General features: G+C 42.8%; 1 protein-coding gene across 1 annotated transcript in view; it reads right to left on the bottom strand.

Annotated features, from left to right (window-relative positions):
• Positions 1-21578, bottom strand: part of Kiaa2012 (KIAA2012 ortholog) — a 123141-nt gene that overhangs the window by 51389 nt on the left and 50174 nt on the right. The window contains exons 11-12 of the mRNA XM_047542946.1: positions 14518-14586; positions 5446-5508 (exon numbers count right to left, since the gene is read on the bottom strand). Coding sequence (XP_047398902.1) covers positions 5446-5508; positions 14518-14586 — 132 coding nt within the window. The remainder of the gene's footprint in view (positions 1-5445; positions 5509-14517; positions 14587-21578) is intronic.

The raw sequence follows: 21578 nt of genomic DNA, 5'->3' as shown, positions 1-21578 counted from the left end.
CTGACCTTGAGAACTTATAATTCTCCTGCCTCAGCCTCCATAGTAGCTGGGATTATACAGGATTATGGGATTTTTTTCCCTATCAATTCTGTATTTGTATGGATTATGGTCTTCCTATGACATGAATATCTTGAAGAATTTTATTGGTTGATTTTTTTTAAAAAGTGGCTTCATGTGCAGTGTCAGTACTAAACACAGGAATACAAAGGTAAATTAGGCAAGTTTTTTTTTTTTTTTTTCTTTTAGGTCTTTCCTGGGTGCAGTGGTGCAAACCTGTAATCCCGTGGCACTGGGAGGCTGAGGCAGGAAGATCGTGAGTTCAAAGCCAGCCTCAGCAATTTACTGAACCCCTAAGAAACTCAGTGAGACCCTGTCTCTAAATAAAATATAAAAAAGGGCTGGAGATGTGGCTTGGTGGTTAAGCACCCCTGGGTTTAATCTGTGGTACCAAACAAAACAAAAAAAAACAAAACAAAACAAAAAAAAACCCCAAAAAACTTGAAGTCCTGTAGCTTGTCTTTTAGATAAACAGTTTGCCAAAAATTAACCAGAGGGCAGGTATGGTATTGCTTGAAGGACATAAGACAAAGATTACTTAAAAACCTTTGTACAAAACATAGTGTGTCCACAGGTGTATGTGAGGGTTTATTGTCTTGAAAGAAGGCAGCTGACAAGAAATAGGAAAAACATCTGTGAACTCCCTAAGGAAACAGATGGGTTACACAGGTTTATTCAGCCAAATCCTAGCATGCTAGAATTATAGGCTACTCTCTGAAATCCCCAAAAGAGCAAATTTAGGATACATAGGATCAAATTGAACAGAATTTTTAGGACACTACTAAATTGTGTCTAATCCCCACAAAGCAACCAAAACCCAAACCCAAGATAAAGCATGTGAGAAAGCTGTTTGCTCTCTCAATATCTGAGATAGTTTCGAACAAAGGGAGAATATCCTTTAGGGGAAGCCGGGAAGATGCTCTTTTTCTTATTTGGAACAAAGTGATGCAATGATTCTTGGCGAAATCTAATTAGAGGTTGAGTTTATTCTTTAGTCTCTACTGACAACCTCTTTGCCCTGACAGCTCTATAAACCAGTGGGCTCAGCACCCCCACCTTTGTCCCAAGCTGACCTAGATGGATCTGGACGGACAAGAATTTCATGCTGGATACCCAAAGTTTTCAGAGTGAGAGGCAAATTCATTGTCTCCCTGAGTCTTACAGTCAGAGGGATAAAATGTTGAAAAAGGGGTTGAGATCTTTGAAAGGTGAATTCTAGTGGCCCTATTAATAGCCTAATAAAAACCTAAGTAATGTTAAATATTTAAAACTAACAGTAGTTAAAAAAATTATGGTGCTATGGTGTTCAGTCCTGCTTAGTTTGCTGTATTCTTGTTGTAAATTGTGACTCCTAGATAATTTTTAAGCTACCCTTGGATAAAACCAGCTCTTCTTATGATCCATCTTTCTTTTTATAGGGAGAATTAAAAAAAAAAAATCCCAAGAAAACAAAATAAAAGCAAAAAACTCAGCACATCCCTAATTTCAAGTTAGCCTGATTGTACTTTTTTAATGCATCATTTGCAAGTCTTTTAAACAAATAGTTGTTGTAATCATAATTGACTTATTTTGAGTTGTACTTCGAAAATGTTAAAGCAGTGGTTCTCAACTGAGGTAGGTGATTTTGCTGCCCTGGGGACATTTACCAAGGTCTGGAAACATTTTGGTTGTCAAAAACTGGACAGGTGTGTTACTGACATCTAATGGGGAAAGGCCACAGGTGTTGCTCAAGATCCTACAAGGCACAGGACAGCTCCCCATCTGGTCCAAAACATCAATGATGTTGCGGTTAAGAAACCCTGTGTTGAATCATTAGCATTAAATCACAGTTTCTAGTATGAATAATCACCTTTTAAAAAAGTGCTGCATTAAAACCCTATGTCATCATAATAATCAATTCTCTGATGTTAGACTTCTAGGCTGTTTCCAATTTTCTCCTTAAGGTAATGCTGCAATGAACTCTTTACTCTTTTTTCCCTGCTGAATTATTTCTTTCAGATAATTTCTAGAAGTCAGATATACTGAATCATGGTATGAATACCTTTTCATATTTCACAGTCACATTGCCATTGCTTTACAAATGAATCAACCAAATTACAATCCACACAAGTATGTAGGTGTACCAGTTTTACCAACATCTTGGCAGCTCTGGGTGCATACTTTGAAGTAAGTGGGAGGTGGCACAAATCTCAAATATGAAATGGTACCTACAGTTTTGCTCAATATACATTTAATTTACTACTCAGAAAAAATATTGCTACTCAGGATGGATTATTTTTCCATATTTGTTTTCTATTGCCATCATTGTTTTATGGTGATGCTGGGGATTGACCCAGGACCTTGTGCATGATAGAGGCAAGCATTCCACAACTGAGCCACCACCCCCACTATCATTTTCTATAGGAATTGCTTATGTCTTTTGCTTATTTGTTGGACTGGCTCCCAATGTTAATTTTAATCTTTATTGAGTATGGACAGTAATGTTAAGGTTAATGGAAATTATTTTACTTTTTCTAGTTTTACTTTCTCTCACCACTGCCAAGATATGTTAATGATTCTTCCAGGAATTTCAATACTCTTTTTAGGTGCTGGTCACCTCACCCAACCTGCAGCCTCCACTGAGAGGCCCTGGGGAGGAGGAAAGGCTCTCTGGCGATTGATGTCAGCTACCCACAGAGGGAAGAGCAGCGCTTGGTCTCTGAAGGTATCCCAGGAACTAATTTCCCTTAATGAAATGCAGGGCCCGAGGAAGAGCCACAAGGCAGAAAGGGAAATATATCTGAAGAACACCCAATTCGGTGAGTAGTTGGGAGGACCTGCATTAAAAAAAGGGCACCGTACCTTTAGGACTTCAGAACTGGCAAGGCTCCATCCATATGCAGCTATTAATATGCAAAAAATGCCTTCATAAATACTTGATTCTGTTCACAGTGGGGAGGCAGTTCATTTGAAAGAGGAAATGGGAGCTTGGAGTTGAAACATGTCTGCTTGTCTCCTTTTTCTTTTTTCATTGCTCTTTTCATCTCCACATTTCCCCTTGTAGTTTTCTTCCCCCTCTTTCCCACGACTTAACCCCCTCTTCCAACTCCTAGAAGTTGCTCATGGCAGCAGCCGCTCTCATTTCTATTGAAGGATTTGCCGCCGAGGCCCTGATCCTCCTGAACTTCGGGTCAGGAATGGAAGGGGTGCCTCAGGGGCTCTTCCCACCTTTTGCCATCCTTCCCGCGTGTTCCGGAGGCACCTGGAGGCAGGATCCTAACCCGTTCTACTCCGGCCAGGGTGTGGGCAGCCTCCGGGACACAGAGCAGAGGGTGTTTAATCCCATCAGTAGGGGGCACCCGAGGCAGCCTACCAAACGGAAAATCCACTCATCCAGGCTGCGAAGAAGAACCTTCTGCCTTTCCCTTCCACCCATTGGTGGTTAAAGGGTGATGGTACCAAAACATTCCACCTCTGGGACACCCCTCCACCCCCCACACACCTCAGCTAGCACTGTGATTTTAAAAAGTCTAAATATTTTATATGACCAAAGAGTATTTTATGTGGCTCCTTTGGGGGCCAGACCCCAAGGGAGGGGAGTTGAGTCAGTGGGGAATTAATGGAAAAGAAAGAAGGGCTGGAACGGCTGATGCTGATTGTAATCAATTTTGTGTGATATCGTCGCCTGCTTCAGAGTGGGAAAGACCACAGTGGAAGGAATCCACCCAGTCTGCCAGTGGCCCATCAAGGTAGGTAACTGAAATCTGCTGTGCAGAAATTTGTTTCTAAATCCTTTCCAGATGCTTTATAGTAAACATGAAATTAGTCATTTATGTGGAGTAGGTTGAGGAAGTGGTTAACATGGAAGTCAGTGATTAATCCAATAAACAGCCATTAGCTTTGTGAAGTAGGGGCCATCAGAGGCCACAAGGACTCCTACCCTTCTCCCCATTTTCTCTGGGTTTGGGGACTGGTGGGGCTCTCTAGACTTTTCCTTAAATGGTTTCTTATTCAGGTTTTTTCTAAAGGAATAAAGACTACTGAGACTTATAATGAACCAAATGGTTCTGGAGGGAACTACCCCCTCATTTCACAAAGGAGACCCATGAAGTTCTCATAGTAAGGGACTTGCCATAGCTACACAGGGGAAACCAGGATTCAAATTTAATACTCAGGGCCTGGTGCTCTTCTTCCTGACAGCAAAATTCACAATTCAGTCTAGGACTTAATTTGACATGACTGAGGTTCTCTTTAAATGTAGCTGTGGGGTTGTGTGAATTTCAAGGTGTGTTCAGGGTGGAGGAGGCATCTGCATGGCTTTTGAGTTGTGGAATTACCAAAACATATCATATTATATTTTTCTTAGTCACAGGTTCTCTTATTTTTAAAAAAGCCTCTAGATCCCTTATAAGGGCATCTTCAAAGTAGGCATTTAAAAAAAAAAAAGACAACCTTACGGTTGGTTCTGTGGTTGCTCGGTAGTAGGGAGGGGCCACCCAGCTGTGTTTACCTCAGCAGAGGCCTGACCCAGGCCTGGGTTCCAACAGTGAGCACTCAGGCCCACCTCAGAAGCCTGCCCAGGCACAGGGGAAACAAATCCATTTCTATTATTATTTTTAACTGATGAGGGGGAAGGAGGGAGCCAGACTGTGGCAGGAAGTTGGAGATATGGGAGAATAAGAGATCATGACCTCAGAGACGTCACACGCAGGGAGAGAGACCTGAGAGTGCCCTGGAGCTGTGTGCGGCTTCTGCCGCAGGTTCTTTGAGACTTGGATTCGGCTCTAGCAATTGCCCTGAGTTGTCTCTCTATAGAGAGGGTCTGAAGGTGGTCCCAGCCTCAGAGCTCCCGATGAAGAAACAGACTTATAAATATTTCTGCACATATAACCTTGAACCACTAATAGATATTCCTAGTATCTATTAATACTGATTTTTTTTTTTTTTTTTTTTTTGGTGCTAGGGATTGAACCCAGGGTCTTGTGCTTTTGAGGAAAGCATTCTATATCCCCAGTCCAGTATCTATTAACAGATGAAACATTTCCTTCCTTTCTCATGATCATCCTTGCAATTTTTTTCCACGATTGCTTAGTTTTCCCCATTAGGAGTGAAAATGTGTACCCTTTGCTTCCCTATTTCCTTTGCAGAAGTCAGGGAAAGACCTGCTCAGCCCTATTGACACACGTGAAGAGCCAGATGACAGTCCAAGGTCTGTTAAGACACTCCAAGGTCTGAGGAAAGGAACTTCTGTGATGTGAAGGTTTATGTGCCTCATTTTACTGAGTAGGCAAATGAAGCTCAGAGAGGTGAAGTCTCACCTACAGCTATGTAGCAAGCTGGAACAAGAACCCGAGTCTTAACCCCCAGTATCATGCTCAGAGTCAATACTGTACCTGCTTTCTCGGTTTTTTTGGGTTAGAGGTGAAGTTTCATAAAGATTCATGTGAAGATTGGTTCCGGATTCAGTGTTTGCTGTGTTGAAAATCAGAGAAAAAGGATCAAGGTTGTCATATCTAGGTCTCATGAATTTTTATATGTACCACACACATGCACACCTACTTCATAGGTATGTAAAATTATAAACACATATACACCTATGGAATTCAAATTACCCACCAATAACACCTGTAACTTTTATAGGCACAGATTCAGCACCACACTATATATAGTGTTAGGACCTTATATTCAAATTCAAATTTTTCTTGTTTTGGTTGTTCTTTAGAAGAACAAAAGTAATTCTTTGTGCTATTAAAATTCAAATAACACTGAAATTAAAAAGGAAATATTGATGGAAAAAAAACCTGCTGATGCTGTGGAATATAAATTTTGTATGATCACCCTTTGCTGAAGTAGGAAAATGTTCCTGCAAGCTTCCAGATAGAGAGATGAGAGCTTCCCCTTTCCCTTCATAATGTGGACAGGAGAGGTGGGAACAAGGAACAAAGGAAAGGCCAAGGCCAAGGTGGGGCTGGTGGGAGGAGACTAATGGACTTGATGGAGCCCGCCATGAGGCAGATTCCACACAGACACTGCTGTGGTGTTGTGTGTAATCCCAGGATTTTCCTCTATGATGGTGTTATTGCAGCTGTCTCCAGGTGTGGAAGCTGAGACTTGAAAGGTCTAGTCACTCACCCAAGGTTGTACAACTAGTGAGGGTTTGAGTCTGCCTGACTCTAAGACTCCATGGTGCTGAAGGGTAGAATTTATGTCTTTTTTCTCCCTAAGAAAGTAACTGTAATGTTTATAAGGAATGTTTATTTGAGGAAACGATTTAGCTAAGCACATGGCTCTGCTTATAAGAATGTTAGTCTCCTCTATGGGACCAGTGTCCAACAAAAGTTCTCTTGGTTCATAAGTGGCTCTTTAATGAGCCTGTGACCATCCATGACTCCGAATTTTGTCTTTTGACCTGAAAAAAGGTCCCTTGGTGGGTTGACCTTCCGTTTTCTGTTGTTTCTCAGCCGTCCCTTTCTGTCTTGTTTGAAAATGGCCTCCGCAGAGATTTTTAACATTTTTATTTAAGTCAGTTTGGGGGAAACTGAGACCCAGAGAGTGGTTTGACGAGACTGGCTCAAGCCTGTATCTTAGAATAGCACAAGACCAGGAACCAGAACCCAGATGTCCTGACTTAACATCTTGTGTTCTCCCTCCACATCCCTGCCTCCTGTTAGCCTTGCTGGAGCTTGCCACATCACAGCTGCCTGGCGGTGATCCATCCTCTGGACAAAATCCGGCCCAGCCGAATTGTGTTGCGATGAGGTTCACTTCCCTGTGGCTTGGAAAGAACCTTGGGTCTCTCAGAAACAAAACTTATAAATTCTAATGCATAAGGGAAGTTCTTGCAACACCAGGAGAATGAATCAGTCAGCCAGAGTTCAAGAAATGTAAACACATTTTTAGATAGGAGACTGAAAAATCACTTAGGACTTCTCATCTCTTGGGTCAGACCTTGGTAATTTACTGAGGTCCCAGCTGTCAAGGAGAAGACACCACTCCAACTGCATTCCTGGGAGATAAAGCAATGGGGGTGGTAAAACTGCCTCTTGGAACAATATGGAAAGATCTACCCCTGTGATCAAGTCAAAGAAACTGAAGTAACCATTGACCAAGCCAGGCACCTGGCTGTGAACACAGGCCTGCTTCTTCCTCCTTGCTCAGGAGCTGGTGTGCCCGTTAACAGGCTACACGCTGCACCACTTCCAGGCATGCCTGAAACTGGAGCTCACAGTCTGTGTGATGAACATTTCTGCCACTAAGAGATAAACAGAAAACACATTCCTTCCCTGGCTGCCCACCATCAGGCTCCAGGCAGATTTTCAAACGCTAGCATTATCTAACCACAGGCTTTTAGTGAGGAGATAGCATTCCTAGCCAGATAAACCAGGCCGTCTCAGAGATGACCCTTACTAGAGGGGGTCTCATCCCAAACCCCTTCTGTCTTTCAGATCATGGGATCCTTCAGCAAACACTCAAAACCTAAAAAGCAGGAAAGAGCATCCGATTCTAGACAGAATATGACCTCTTAAAATTTCCTTCTAAGTCCACGTTGACAATGTTCCATCCCCAAGGTGGTTGTTTTAAAGAAAAATGGAACATAATCATATTATGACAGTTGTTTCAGGGTTACTTATATCCTTTGGTCTGGGAAGGCCCTGATGGGTCGCATCTGATGTCAAAATAGAACCTAATTATGAAGAGTCACCTTATCAGGCCAGGATGGCCACCTGGCTCCTTCCTAGATATGTGTCAGGACTTGGCAAAGAATACTGACCTACCCACAGGCTCCTAAGGGCTATGTTTTCCGTGGTTACCAGGGCAGTAGCTGTCGGTGGTGCTGGTAGGAACCTCTTTAAATCTGTTTAGGGCCTTTTCCCACCCCTACAGTCTCTCAGGGACCAGTGCTCTTTGATTGCTAGAATGCTCTCATGGAACCCATGACCTGCAGCATCTCATTGCCTGGGACATAGCCACTGCCAGACAGATCTCAGAAGGTGCCCCACCTTCTCCGGCTTCGCAGGGGCCTGGCTGGCCCAGCAGAAACCAGTGGGTGAAGGCCTAAGTATCAGCCCTAGTACCTTCATGGTTTTTATGTTTTTGGTCATAAATGGAAAATGCAAATTCCAAATTATTAAAAGAAAGTCTTCCCAGTATAAACTTAACTATAAAAGGAAGAATTATTCTGGTCCTGCTGGCCTTAAGAATATCTAAAAATACTTTATTTTATATGGTGTGACTCAAGATGGCTATGACCTATAGAGCATTTGTAGCATTATAATAAATTTTAAGTCTGTCTGTTTCATGTAGGAGACCAAGACCCAAATGGCCTTTTGGTATTGTAATTATCAATTCCTTGGGACAAGATTTAAAACCCTGTTTATAGTGTGCAGTCTCCCTTTAAATCTTCCTAGATGAGGAGGAGGGCGAGATAGGCATATCAAATAGTTCCTGGAGACCTGAGAAAGTCTCCAGGCTAAAGACATACCCCTGGGAGTAGATGGATCTAGAAAATATGAGCCAGTCTGAATTTAAATGTGGAAGTGCCTAGCAAATACGGGGGTCATATTTTCCCTCCAATTTGGAGTAGCAGTCCTTTTATTTACTTATATTTTCTTAGACCAAGGCTAGCTAAGTCTCAAGGGTCTGGCTTTCTTTTGAGAATACCAGTTTCTCTCAAAAGTTTATGATTTTTTTAAAATGGGGAAGTCCAAGGTATATGGCAGTTTACCAAGCCCCGAAAGGAAGCCAAGCTAGATGATGGGAATTTAAATTTGAATTGTGTGGTACAAAATATCAAGCACACAAGAAGCCCTCCAATCAGGAAACACACCGGATTGATTGGATACTTGTGATAGAAGACCATGTGGAGGAAGGGAATTCAAGAAAGAGCTGAAACGGCATATGCATACAAAGTGACCAGCCAATAATTCAGTTCTTGGGGTAGTCTCCATCTCCTCTTCTTCACTGGCTTTTATTATTATTATTATTATTATTATTATTATTATTTTGTACCAGGGATTGAACCCAGGGGCGCTCAACTAGGAGCTACATCCCCAGCCCTTTTTATTTTCTGAGACAGGGTCTCTCTATGTTGCTTAGCACTCCCTAAGTTATGGAGGCTGGTTTTAAAACTTACAATCCTCCTGCCTCAGCCTCCTGAGCTGCTGGGATTACAGGCATGTGCCACTGCACCCAGCACTACTTGCTCTTAAACAAATACAGACATCTGGGGTCTCACTCCCTAGCTTTACCCCCCTCCAATCCATTCTCTAAACATCAGGGGAGAATTGTTTCTTTAAAATATAAGCCTGGTTGTGTCAGTTCCTACATCCACAGCCACTGGGATAAGTTCCTTGTTGCCCGGCTCTTTTTGACTGGGGTCCTGCCTGACTCCACGAGCTGCATTCTTCGCCACTCCATCCCTGACGTGGCATGGACCCAGGGTCCAGTTGGTACAGGGGCTACCGGTCTCTCCCATGCTGCCATGTTTTCATGTGGCCCCTTTCCCTAGAATGTCCTGGCTTCTCCACTTGGTTATTTCCTACACACGCCCTTAGAGACTCTACTTGTGTTCCCTCCTTCCAAAAGCCTCCTCAACCTCTAGGTGAGTTCCTCTGCATTCATTCACATCCTCGGCTCATTCCACCCCTGTGGACTCCTTGAAGGCACTGCCTTTCAGCTGTATCCTCGTGCCTGGCACAGGATTTCTTGCTGGTGAATGGTCATTTAGTGTTTGTTGAATGAATGAATGAGCAAACTCTTTGTGCTTTGTAAGACAGACTAATTATTTCTGTTGACTATGTTCCGATGCTGGTGTTTCCATTAATTTTCAAATGACGAATTGAATGGGGAAAATAGCGAAATCCTTAGTCCACCCGGGAATGTGTGAAGGAGCAAGAGAGACAGAAACTAAGAGGGAAAAAGTCCTTAAGAAAAACCTCATTAAAAAAAAAAAAAAGAAAAACTTCATGCTTTTTATGACTGTTTTTGATGAGAAGATAACATAAATATCTGAAATGTGATGAAATAGAAAACATTATTTCTAGGGTTGGGGATGTAGCTCAATGGTAGAGTGCTTGCCTAATGTGTGAGAGGTCCTGGATTCAGGACCAGTTCAGGAAAAAAAAAAAAAAGCTATTCTAAAAAATATTATTGATTCCTGGTTAATGAAAATGATAATTTTTTGATCACTCTGACAAAAGAAAAATTAATATTTTGTTTTATTATAGAAATGTAAAACTGATACACACCACACAAGCACACACACAATTTTAAAATTCATTCCCAGCTCGAAAATGCATTGTGCTAAATCCTTCACTGCTTGGCCTCATCCCTCATGCATCCCACCTACTGAGTGACAGTAGAACCTGGCTCCCTGGGAGGGACACCTTGAGAATTTCAAGAATTCTTAGATTTGTGAATATCCCTGGTGTATATCATATCCACAGTAACACTGAAGTAGAAGTGAAAAAAGAGGGAGAGTTCTTTAGACTATTAGTGAATCTATAGGAAGTTTAGAGTGATTATAAAACTATTTTTTGGACAGAAAGTCATCAAACTATTAGACCATTTCACTTTTTCTCACTTTCATTGCTGGCCCAAGCAGTTGGTCTTTTTAGGGCCTTTATACATGTGTGTGTGTACACCGCCTAAGGGTAGGAAACATATATGTATATGATATATAAATGAATCAAGGCCCTTCTGTATAAAATAACTGCATGGGAGCTATTGCAGACGTTACAATGACTGTAGACCACAATGCTGAGATGTGGTGCGGGTGTGTCTTCTCCCAGCCTTGCAGTGTCTACAGTTGCTTCATGCCTCTGTGAAATACAAATTATATGTATTCATGATTTTTAAATTTTTTTTGTGATACTGGGGATTGAACCCAGGAGTTCTTTGCCACTGAGCTATATCCCCAGCTTTTTTTTTTTTTTTTTTTTTGTACCAGGGATTGAATCCAGGGGTGCTTAACCACCAAGCCATGTCTCTAGCCCTTTTTACTTTCTATTTTGAGACAGGATCTCACTAAGGGCCTTGCATAGGGCCTTACTAAATTACTGAGGCTGGCCTTGAACTAACAATCCTCCTGCCTCAGCCTCCTGAGTTGCTGGGATTAGAGATGTGCACCATAGCACCCAGCTGTATCCCTGGCTTTTAAAATCATGTGCAAATAGTTGAAACTAACCTTCACATTCACAAATACCCATATAATCCACCATCTATAATATATATGGAATACTATCACTTTAAAAATTTTTTTTGTCATTGTAGATGGATAGCATGCCTTCATTTATTTGTTTATTTTTTTTTATGTGGTGCTAAGGATTGAACCCAGTGCCTCACACGTGCTAGGCAAGCGCTCTGCCACGGCCCCAGCCTACTGTCACTTTTATTGAAAAAAATGTTCATTAAAACCAAATGGCCAAAAAGAAAACAAAAAATTGTAACAGCTGTGTGGGCGATTTCAATGAAAAGATGTTATAAATTGCTCTCTGAGCTCAGCTCCAGAGGGTCTAAGGTATTTTCGTGTCACTGTTACATCCACTTCCTTAAAAACAAATGGGGGATGTTAGACACACAGAGAGGTCACTGAGCAAATTGAGGGAACAAATAAGGTTCTTATATTCTGAGCCCTGAAAGAGGCACTCTGCGCTCATGTATAGGCAGTGATGAGGATGCATTTTCCAGCAGAGACCATGATCTGCATGGCCATTAGACACCCACATCAACGTGGGAAAAAAGTCATTTAACTCCTCCAGAAACTGAACGCCTTCAAGCAGCAAACACTTAGGAAACATGGACAGTAGGTGTGTGCACTGCACCAGGTACGGGGCACACCCATGGGACCCTACCCTTAGAAGGCCTGCAGTCTCCCAGGAGAGAAGTCTGGTCAGTAGACGGTGCCGTGAGAGAGGCTGGGACAGGGAGTGCCTTGGAACGCTGTGTGCCTGTGGAGGGGGTCTGTCACCCAGTTGGGGGGGACGGGAGAGGGTGGGGGCGAGGAGAGTGGGGGAAGGTGAGGTGAAGGAAGCAGAAAACCCGCCTCTCAGCTTGAGAGCTAAATCAGGAGTTAACCAGGAGAGGGGGCAAAAGTCGGGGATAACAGAAAGTAGGCCAGGTTGCCAGGGTCTAGGGAAGGGGAGAAGGCAGAGGTGTTTAATGGGTGTCAAGCTTCAGTTGTGCAAAATGAAGAGAGATCTGGAGGTGGGCTGGGTAACGATGTGATTGCACCCGATGCCACAAAATGGTTCCGATGGTAAGTTTCAGGTTATGTGTGTTGTACCATGATTAAAAAAAAAAGGCTGGATAGGAGGAGATGAGGATTTTACCCCAGGCAGAGGGAACAGTATATTTTTAAAGTTGGAAGTAAGAAAGAAATGTGTTAGTTTATGGCTTTTAGGTATTAGGGATAGAGAGGAGAAGCTTGCCATGGGCAATGCTGTAAAAGGGTGAGTTTGTCTTTGATACCCTGTCATCTTCCTCTCCGTGCTTTCTCCTTCTAGTACACCCCTCTCCATATACTGACATTCTCCTGTTCATTCAAGCTCTCTGGGGTCTCCCACCTGTCAGGAATGTTTCAACCCTAAGAACTCTACTTACTTCCAAATTTCTCATCTCCATTTCTATCCTGTATCAAAACTTTTAGTCCCTCAGTGTGGTCTAATCTCAGTTGGGTTGCATAAGGACAACTGATTACATTTTTACTAAAGTGTGACTGACTACACATTAGATTCTCAAAAGTATGAACCCAGGGCCTCATGTATAAAGGCAAGCACTTTCCCATTGAGCTATACCCTCGACCCCAGAAGAGTCTTCTTAATCCAAAGAAAATCTCTTGTTTGGTGACATTTTAGTAAAAAGCAAGTGAAATTGTAACATTTTTGGCTGTACTGGGAAGAATGCTTTGGTTCAGAGAACTATTGTGTAAAACAGAACTATCTTGCTTGAAAATTTGCCTCAAGACTGGTTCTCCCATAGTTTTTTTTTTTTCCAGCTTCTCCTCTTTTTCCCATAAATTTGCAAAAAGTTACAAATCATTTTCACTGAGGTATTTGATACTAAGGGGACTAGGAGGGGAAGATGGGAGTTCAACAGAAGCCATTTGTCTGCAGAAGTCATCATGAAGTCTATATTGTCAGACAGAAATGTGCCTATTATATTGATACCACTAGTAACCATGCGTAGCAGGAAAATGCAGGATTAAATTCTAGCTTATACTTCATATAACTTTGGGCAAGTCAGCTAACCTTCCTGAGCCATGTTATCTTAGATAAAAAGTGAAGATAATAATAGTTTACCTCATATCATTGCTATGAAAATGAAGTGAAATAATGACTGTAAAAAACAGCACAATGCTTGGCACATCGGAGCTATGTAATAATGGTAGCTATTATTAATACTAGCACCAGTACCATCATCATCACCATGATCACCACACTATCACCATCATCATCACCACCACCACCACCATCATCCTTATTACCACCACTATCACCAGCAGCAGCAGCATCTTACTAGAAGGCTTCTATTACAGAGTTGCTCTGGCCCAGTGTGGGAATGTGAGAAAATGAGCAAATAGACACTGAAATTCCTCCCACTAATTCCTCCCACAGATACTAGGGTAACTGCCCAGGAAGGATGGCAAGGAGGTAATGCAGGGGCTAGACTCTCAGGCCTGCTTAGAGATTTTGAGATTGGCAAGGATGTGACTGTGCCTTGTCTCCTACTTTGCAATCTCTGGCAAAAACAATTGCCTCCACCCAGCTCTGGCTCCAACCTTCAATCTGTTGCTTCCTGTTACTGGGCCAGATCCCTCCTGCAAGCTGTCTCCCCCCAAATAAGCAGCAAGGAAGACCACACACATTTCCCTGTTAATCAAAGACTATTTTAGGAGAGGGAGAGAGTCTCTACCTAATCATCCTTTCCCCCCTGTCTGAAGCAGTAGCAGTCATGTCTGTGGGTGGAGGATGAGCTAGAAAGTTTAGTGTCTCTTTCCATGGGAGAAATGAAACTTAAAGGAATCTTGGAAGAGGCAGAACTGGCCTCAGTCTTCCACTTAAAATGCAAGCCAGAGAGTCTTTTTGAGAGAGCTTCCTCGTTTGTGGGTCTGCACACTGAACTGTGCACAACTCCAGGGAGCGAAGTCCACCTCATTATCGTGGAAATTGTGCAGTGCACAGCCTGCGGGACCCACAGGACAACCCTGCAATTTACCCTTCCTGGGTGAGCTAAGTGCAAGCACTTTATTGGAGTCAAATTCTATTCTTTCCTGATATTTATACTCAGATCATAGCACTCTGGACTGTCCAGGAGTAACTCATGAGAAATCCACTTTTCTCAGGCTTCTCAAGATGTAAATCCCCTTCTACTGGTATATTTGGGGAGGCACAATGTGTTCCGGGAAGTCTAAGTATGAAAATAATATGTTCATGAGTCAAATGAGACAGACAAGTAGAGACAGCCTTTTAGGGAAAAGCTTACTTTGCAGGACATGCTGGATACTGGACTCATCCTTTTCATGGCTGACATTTGAATAGGCAGATTCATAGACTGAAAAACAACCAGGGAGTTTACCTAAGAGTGCAAAACTTGAGAAAAGTCCCTTTTCCCTACCCCAAGACAGGAGAAAACACAAAGTGGATGCCTTGATGCCTAAGCATCACAATGAATTGGACAGTTTTGAGAATCTATAGATGCCATTAGGGAGAGAGTGTTGATCTAGGATTTTTTAAAAACACCGAGGAATATGCAGCTTTATTCAAGATGTTTAAAGGTGAGACGCTGCAGAGAGGAGAACGTCTAACAGAACAGGAACATAGGAAATACGCTGGAGCAGGTGCTCAGATATGAAAAAGAGATGCGTAGCCACAGGGCCGAGAGACAAGCATGAGGCGGCCCTGCCTCCAGCTGTAGAGCCCAACAAGGGACAGATTGGACCAGGGCAGACAGGAGGGATTCCAACCCATCTGATTTCAGCCAAAAAGACAAGGCTTTTTCACAGCTCTTGATGAATTCTTTTGTGATCTGTTAGAGTCACCAAGGGTGAGAACTCTTCTCCTGGCTGTCCTTGTCAGTCAAAATGAAAACGAATTAAACAATACTGTTTCAATGGCTGAAGAGAATAAGGATGACTCACCTAAGAAAGAAAGTTCAGGGACAGGTAATAGCAAAGAGGCCTGATGAGTGGATCCTAAATGAAGGAAGGATGGTTTATAAAGGGAAAGTGTGTGTGTGTGTGTGTGTGTGTGTGTGTGTGTGTGTGAGAGAGAGAGAGAGAGAGAGAGAGAGAGAGAGAGAGAGCGCGAGAGCGCGCGAGAGAGAGAGCAGGCAGGGGGGGGGGGGGAGACAGACAGAGACAGAAACGGGAGAAGCGAGCTGGAGAGAGAAAGATGTGAGATAAGAAAAAATCAGAGAATCCTAGAAAATTTGATCTGGAAAAGATTTAGATCTTTTAGGCTAATTACCCACCGCAATTAATTTTTAAGTATTTTATTTATTTTTGCTTCATTGTCTCATTACTGATAATAAATATATTAGAAAGTTTGCCAAAAAAAGGTTTGCGTTTTATTGATTGGCTCAGCTGCGGAGAGGCCTGGGAAAGGCGGCCTCCTGTGCGCCTGCGCGCTGCACGAGCGAAGCTCCTGAACGCCCATCCCTGAGGCTGAGCCGCCAACCTGGGACTCCGAGAGCCCACGGTGGAGGGAGGAAAAGCCATAATTAGTGTTAATTGTTGACCCCACAGTTCAAGAATAGATGCTCTGGAGAATGGAAAATGAGAACAAACATTAATTATTGAGTAGGGACCTTGGAGACAGACACTCTGGATTAAAAGGAGAGAGATAAATTGCATAATGAATGTTAATTTTCCCTCCAAGAATTGAGTGGTCGGTGGTTGAAAAGGAAAAAAGGGGCTCTAACAGTCCTGAAAGAGAAAACTCCCTGTGTGTGGGGTGAGAGGATAGGGGAGGCTACCCCAACACTTCATCACGCACCCTTTGCCTCATGGATCCCAAGAAATCTGCTCTCCGGGGTTATCCTTAGAACTCTTATTTGCACAGTTGTCTGCTAGAAAGCTCGACCGTTTCTCTGTCGCACATAAACAAGAAACCAGCCACACCACATTACTGACAGGCTAGGGGCACATACCACTGGAATCTAATTTTTCATATGACTTGAAATGAGAACCCTGGAACTGCCGGCCTGTGGGTGCTGTTGCTGGGCTATGTGGGCTCCAGGGCCTTCTTGTTGTTTTATCTTAATTTCAATACGCCAGCCACATATCCATCCCTCCCCCAAAGTCATTTCTGAACTAAAAGTAAAAACAGAATAAAGGTAATTGTAGACAATTTTGCCGACTTCACAAACAGGCTTGTCACTGGTTGCTCTGATTTCAAAGTGCTGATTGACATCCCTACATCCAGGCAGTGTCCCTGGGGATCTTCGTTTTCCTGATCCTGTGTCCAGGCTCTTATCAGCTGTTGTTGGATGATTTTGCAGTAGCCAGGACTCTCTGCCTCTCCCACTCCTTCATGCTGGCACATGACACCCCTTCTCAAACATCTGTGATTCCTTGTTGCCTAAATGGCAGCATTTCAGCCCTAACCTGGCACACAAGGCCTTCCCTGGTCTGGCCCTGGCCCGCCTTTCAGTCCTGGCTCCCCACCATGCATCCCCTCCACAGTCCACTCACCCAGGGCCACCCCTCATTTCCCACATGTTGTCTCGTTTCTACCTCTTTGTTCCTGCAGGTCTCTCAGTGGGCTGTGTTATTCCCTCCCCTTCTCTGTTTTTCCAATTCTACTAATTTCTCAAAGGTCAGGGCAAATAAGGATTGCTTTGTCAAAGCTGCTCCCAGTCTCCTAAGCTAGAATTACTCGCTTTCTTCTTTGAGCACCCCTGGTCTGTGTTGCTTAGGCCTTTATTATAGATGCATTTCCTTTTACTTTGTGATAGAGTTAGTTGCTTGTGAATCTATTCTCCACACAGACTGTGAGGTCTCTGAGTGCCAGGTGCAGCATCCTGGGGAGTGGAGTGGGGAAAGCACAGACAGGCTAGGAAGGAATCCCAGCTCTCCCCTCACCAGGTAAGTTATCTCTGTGTCTCAGTTTCCTCACCGATGATATGTGAGTGAAAATACTTCATAGGATTATTGGAATGATGAAATGGGATGACTAATATATCACAGGGCCTGTGAAGGTTCACTCTCAATATTGACATCCTTTTGTATCCCTTGCACATGGTAGGTGTTCAGTACATCGCCTCAAAGGAGTCAAGCATACATGTAATGGGCATTCTTTGAGGCCCAATGATAATTTCATGTTGGAATTTTACTTAATACTTTACAAGATGGAGTGTAAGTATGGACTAGTTTGATTTTCACAGATCAACATGACATAGGTCAGCAGATGTTGAATTATATTAAGGTACAAGGTAAGCTGCTGTAACAAGGTGACCCCCCTGCCCCCCAATAAACACATACTTCTTTTGCATAAGAGTCTAGAGTTAGGTAGGCAGATCAGGGTGGTTTTGCTCTATGAAGCTACCTGGGTACCCCAGTTCCTTATATTTTTGCTTTATCATCCCATTGAGTATGACTTTCTTCCCTATGGTTGAAGCTATTTCCCCACCACAACCAAGACTAAGGGGAAAGAAGAGGGGGAGGGCAAATGGTTTCCTTTTAAGGAAATGATCTGGAAGTAGCACACATTACTTCCATTCACATCTCATTAGTCAAAATGCAAAGGCTGCTGGGAAATATCTTTCGGTAACTAAGAGTTCAGTTAAAATTCAAGAACAGAAAGACTATTAATAAATGGAATAATGGAAGAACGGGTGTTGAGGAACAATTGAAGTCTCTATTACCTACAGTTTCACTCAATGTTTATGGGCAGTGCTCTGTGAGTACCAGCTGTGTTTTCTGAGATATTCAGAAGTAGATGAGGGGAGGCTACCTACCGAAATTTTAAATCCAGAAGAGGAAAGAAGAAAAAGGGTAAGAAAGAAAGTGAGGGAATGCCTAGTAAGAGGCTCAGGCATTCATACTGTGCAGAGCCTAAGAACATAGCAATCCATGAGGTTGGGGTGGACAGGTCATTTGGGACTTCAGCTAGTCCTTGAAGCCTGGAAGCATGGACAGGAGGGAATAGAGGCAGTGAGATGTTGTGGGAAGAGCTATGACCTAACCAGGTTCAGAATCCCAGATTTGCCATATACAAGTTGGGTGACTTTGAGCAAATCACACCTCTCTGGACCTCAGTTTTCTTATCCATAAAATGGGAGGTTCTTGATCATGACCTTCCAACTCTAGTGGCCCTGCATGGACACTTCCCAAACCCCTCCATAAAACATCTTAGGAGAGGAAGATTTAGCTGGACTGTGGAGAGGTCAGGAGACACATAATCAGACCATCCTCACTTTATCCACACAGCTCTGCTTTTTTATGTTTTTATCTATTGGTGTCTGAGTAAGTCTGAATAAATGCTTCCTTGGTGTAAATGCTAATGAGGTGATGCCCAAGGTCCCTCTTTTTATTTTTAATTTTTTGTGCTGGTGATTGAACCCAGGAGCCATCTACTACTGTGCCACATCCCCAGCCCTTTTTATTCTTTATTTGATACAGGGTCTCACTAAGTTGCTTAGGGCCTCACAAAATTGCTGAGGTTGACTTTCACCCTGCAACTCTCCTGCCTCAGCTTCCTGAGTTGCTGGATTACAGGCATGCACTACCATGGCCAGATCCAAGGTCCCTCTTGACTTTAGAGTTCTCCAGAACAGAACAAAGGTAGGGGAGGTAGAATTTCTAGCTTCATATGCTCTGTAAAAAGATATATCACCCACAAAAAATAAAGATAAATTAAATATGCTTCAGTACTTTTACTGAACTTTTTCTTCAAAAAAGAAGGTCTAGTGTATTCATAACAAACTATTATTTTTGACATTTTTCTTCTTTGAAAATTATAAAGTAGCGGTGATGCTACCTTTGCAGTTAAATATGAGGTCCAGAGTCTTTGTGTTTATAGGAATCACAAGGTTTTTGTCAAAGGAAAGGAAGGAGAGCCCTATGTGTTTTTTAGTTACTCTGTTGGTGGCTATTTGGACACCTTTCAGTGTGGGCTCTGGAGCTGGTTTTCTCTACAGCAAGGGAAAGAACCCTGCTCTTTTCTAAAGTCTGGGACAAATACACTGTCACAGCTGGCCTTTTTGCAACCACTCAACACTATGGCACATGTGACTGACCCAATTTAGCTCCATACAGAGGATGATGGGAATCTTCCATAGTTTCTGTAAGGAGAGCTTATTGGTCAGCGTTCAGTGCAGAACAGAAACCACCCACATATTGTAGGCAGAAACTGGGTCACAAAACTGCTGCAGAGTCTACTGTGGTGGCACAAACTTATAAACCCAGTGCCTTGGAAGACTGAGGCAGGAGAATCACAAGTTCGAGGCCAGCCTCAGCAACTTAGTGAGATTTTCAGCAATTTAGCAAGACCCTGTCTCTTTCTGTCAATCAATCAGTCAATCGATCAATCAATCAATCAATCAATCATACTGGGGATGTAGCTCAGTGGTGAAGCACCCTTAGGTTCAATTCCCAGTGCCAAAAAACAAAAACTAAAATGAAAAACGTTGTAGTAGCAACTGCTTCTAGTTATTCTCAGTCTTCATGAGCTCAGTACCAGCTTCAGTAGTCCCAAACTTGGACACCTCTGCCTCACTTCTGCTCTATAAATCCCATGCAATCACATCTAATTGGCAGAACATAATTTGCATCCAACCCCCCAGCTGCAAAGATTATCTGGGAAATGTAGTTTTTAGCCTTCTAGCATCTGTCATACAGAAAATCCCATTGGGAGGACTGGCTGGGTGTCCAATGACCATAACCAGCCATGTTTTCCTTTATTCAAACATTTGACCTGAAATCAGTAGAACTGGTAACGTTTGCCAACACTATTGCATATGGGTTATTAAGAAACATTGATTGGGCAACAGAAACACTGTAAATTATTAGCACATGGGCCTCCTCTATCTCTCTCTCTTTCTTCCTACCTAGAGGTGGATGGATTATGGACCCTATGATTCAGAACTAATGTTTGGAGAATAAAAATAAGAAAAATCATAAATTAGTGAATGACCGAGCTCCTGCTTCAGGATTTAGACAGCAGAACTGTCCCCGATGAGAGTCTACTTGGGGAAGGGGCATCTTTAGAAACATACCCTGTTAAAGCTGGAAGGAACCTTAGAAATCATCAGTTTAGCATTTTCCAAAGTATGTTCTAAAAACAATTTAGATTCACATGATGCATTGCTGAAAATAAAAGCATTTAGTGGTCAAATAAGTTTGGAAAATGGTGTATATCCCCATCTCAAAGAACCATGATTCACATTAGCAGATGAGAGATTCTGTGAAGTTCCCAAATAGATTTGAACTCAGAATCCTTCCCTTTTGACATACTGCCTGTTGACCTTTGGAGGCACTGGCATTTATTCCACAGGACATGTGCTGGGAGAATTGGATGTAATACCAGCTTCTCTTTTTCCATATGAAGTTGAGGTCCAAAGGAGAGAAGTTATTTGCCCATGATCACAGAAACCACAGATGATAGAGCTGGAAATAAAACCCAAGACTTTGGCCATTTGGTTCAGAGTTCTTTCTTTTTCCTCCTATAGCCTCATCTAATTCTTCCCTTCTAAATCTCTAAGCATCATCTTTAAGACAATAGCTGCTAAGAGACAGGCTACTCAATGGAAATAAGACTTTATCAAACATCCTACCAACACGGAAAGGTTGTTTTCCCACAGGAACCCCATAACTTATCACAAATGACAAAGTGGAGAACAAAGAGAGAAAATCGACCACTGAGCATATGTTTGTCCCCAAATAATCATTGTTTAGAGACCAGATGGGATATTCTCAGACCCTTGGTCTTTCTGTTTACCAAATCACAGACCATCAGGAAATGATACCAAATATATTAATCTATTACCGTAAAGCAAATTACCCCCAAACTTAGCAACTTAAAGCAATACACCTGTGTTATAGCTCATCTTTTTGGTGGGAATGTGGGAGTGTTTTGGAGTGGGATTCTGGCTTAGCCTCTCCTGAGGTCACAGTCACACCACCAGCCAGGGGTGTAGTCATCTGAAGGGTTAACTGGGGCTGCAGACTCTCCTCTCAAGGCAGCTCACTTGCAGGACTGAAAAATTCATTCTGCTGTTGGCAGGAGGCTTCGGTTCCTTGCCATGTGGACAGTTTGTCATAGGCTGCAGGAGTGGTCTCATGGCAGACACCGTGGTTAGCTTTCTCCAGAGGGAATAATCCAAGAAGGGAGAAATCTGCAAGGCCTTTATGGTCCCCTGAAGTTTTGTCCCCTCCAAAACTCATGTTGAGATTTGATCCCTCAAGAGAGTTGGTGGGATCTTCAAGAAGTGTTTGGGTCATGAGGGTTCTGCTGTCTCATGGGACTCAAGCAAAAGAGTGAGTTCTCCCTCTGGAGGTCTGTATTAGTGTGAGTGTGGTTTGTTATAAATTGAGACCATCCCCT

This window comes from Sciurus carolinensis, chromosome 3 (assembly GCF_902686445.1).
Source record: "Sciurus carolinensis chromosome 3, mSciCar1.2, whole genome shotgun sequence".
Lineage (NCBI taxonomy): Eukaryota > Metazoa > Chordata > Mammalia > Rodentia > Sciuridae > Sciurus > Sciurus carolinensis.
This window is presented reverse-complemented; position numbering and strand designations above follow the sequence as displayed.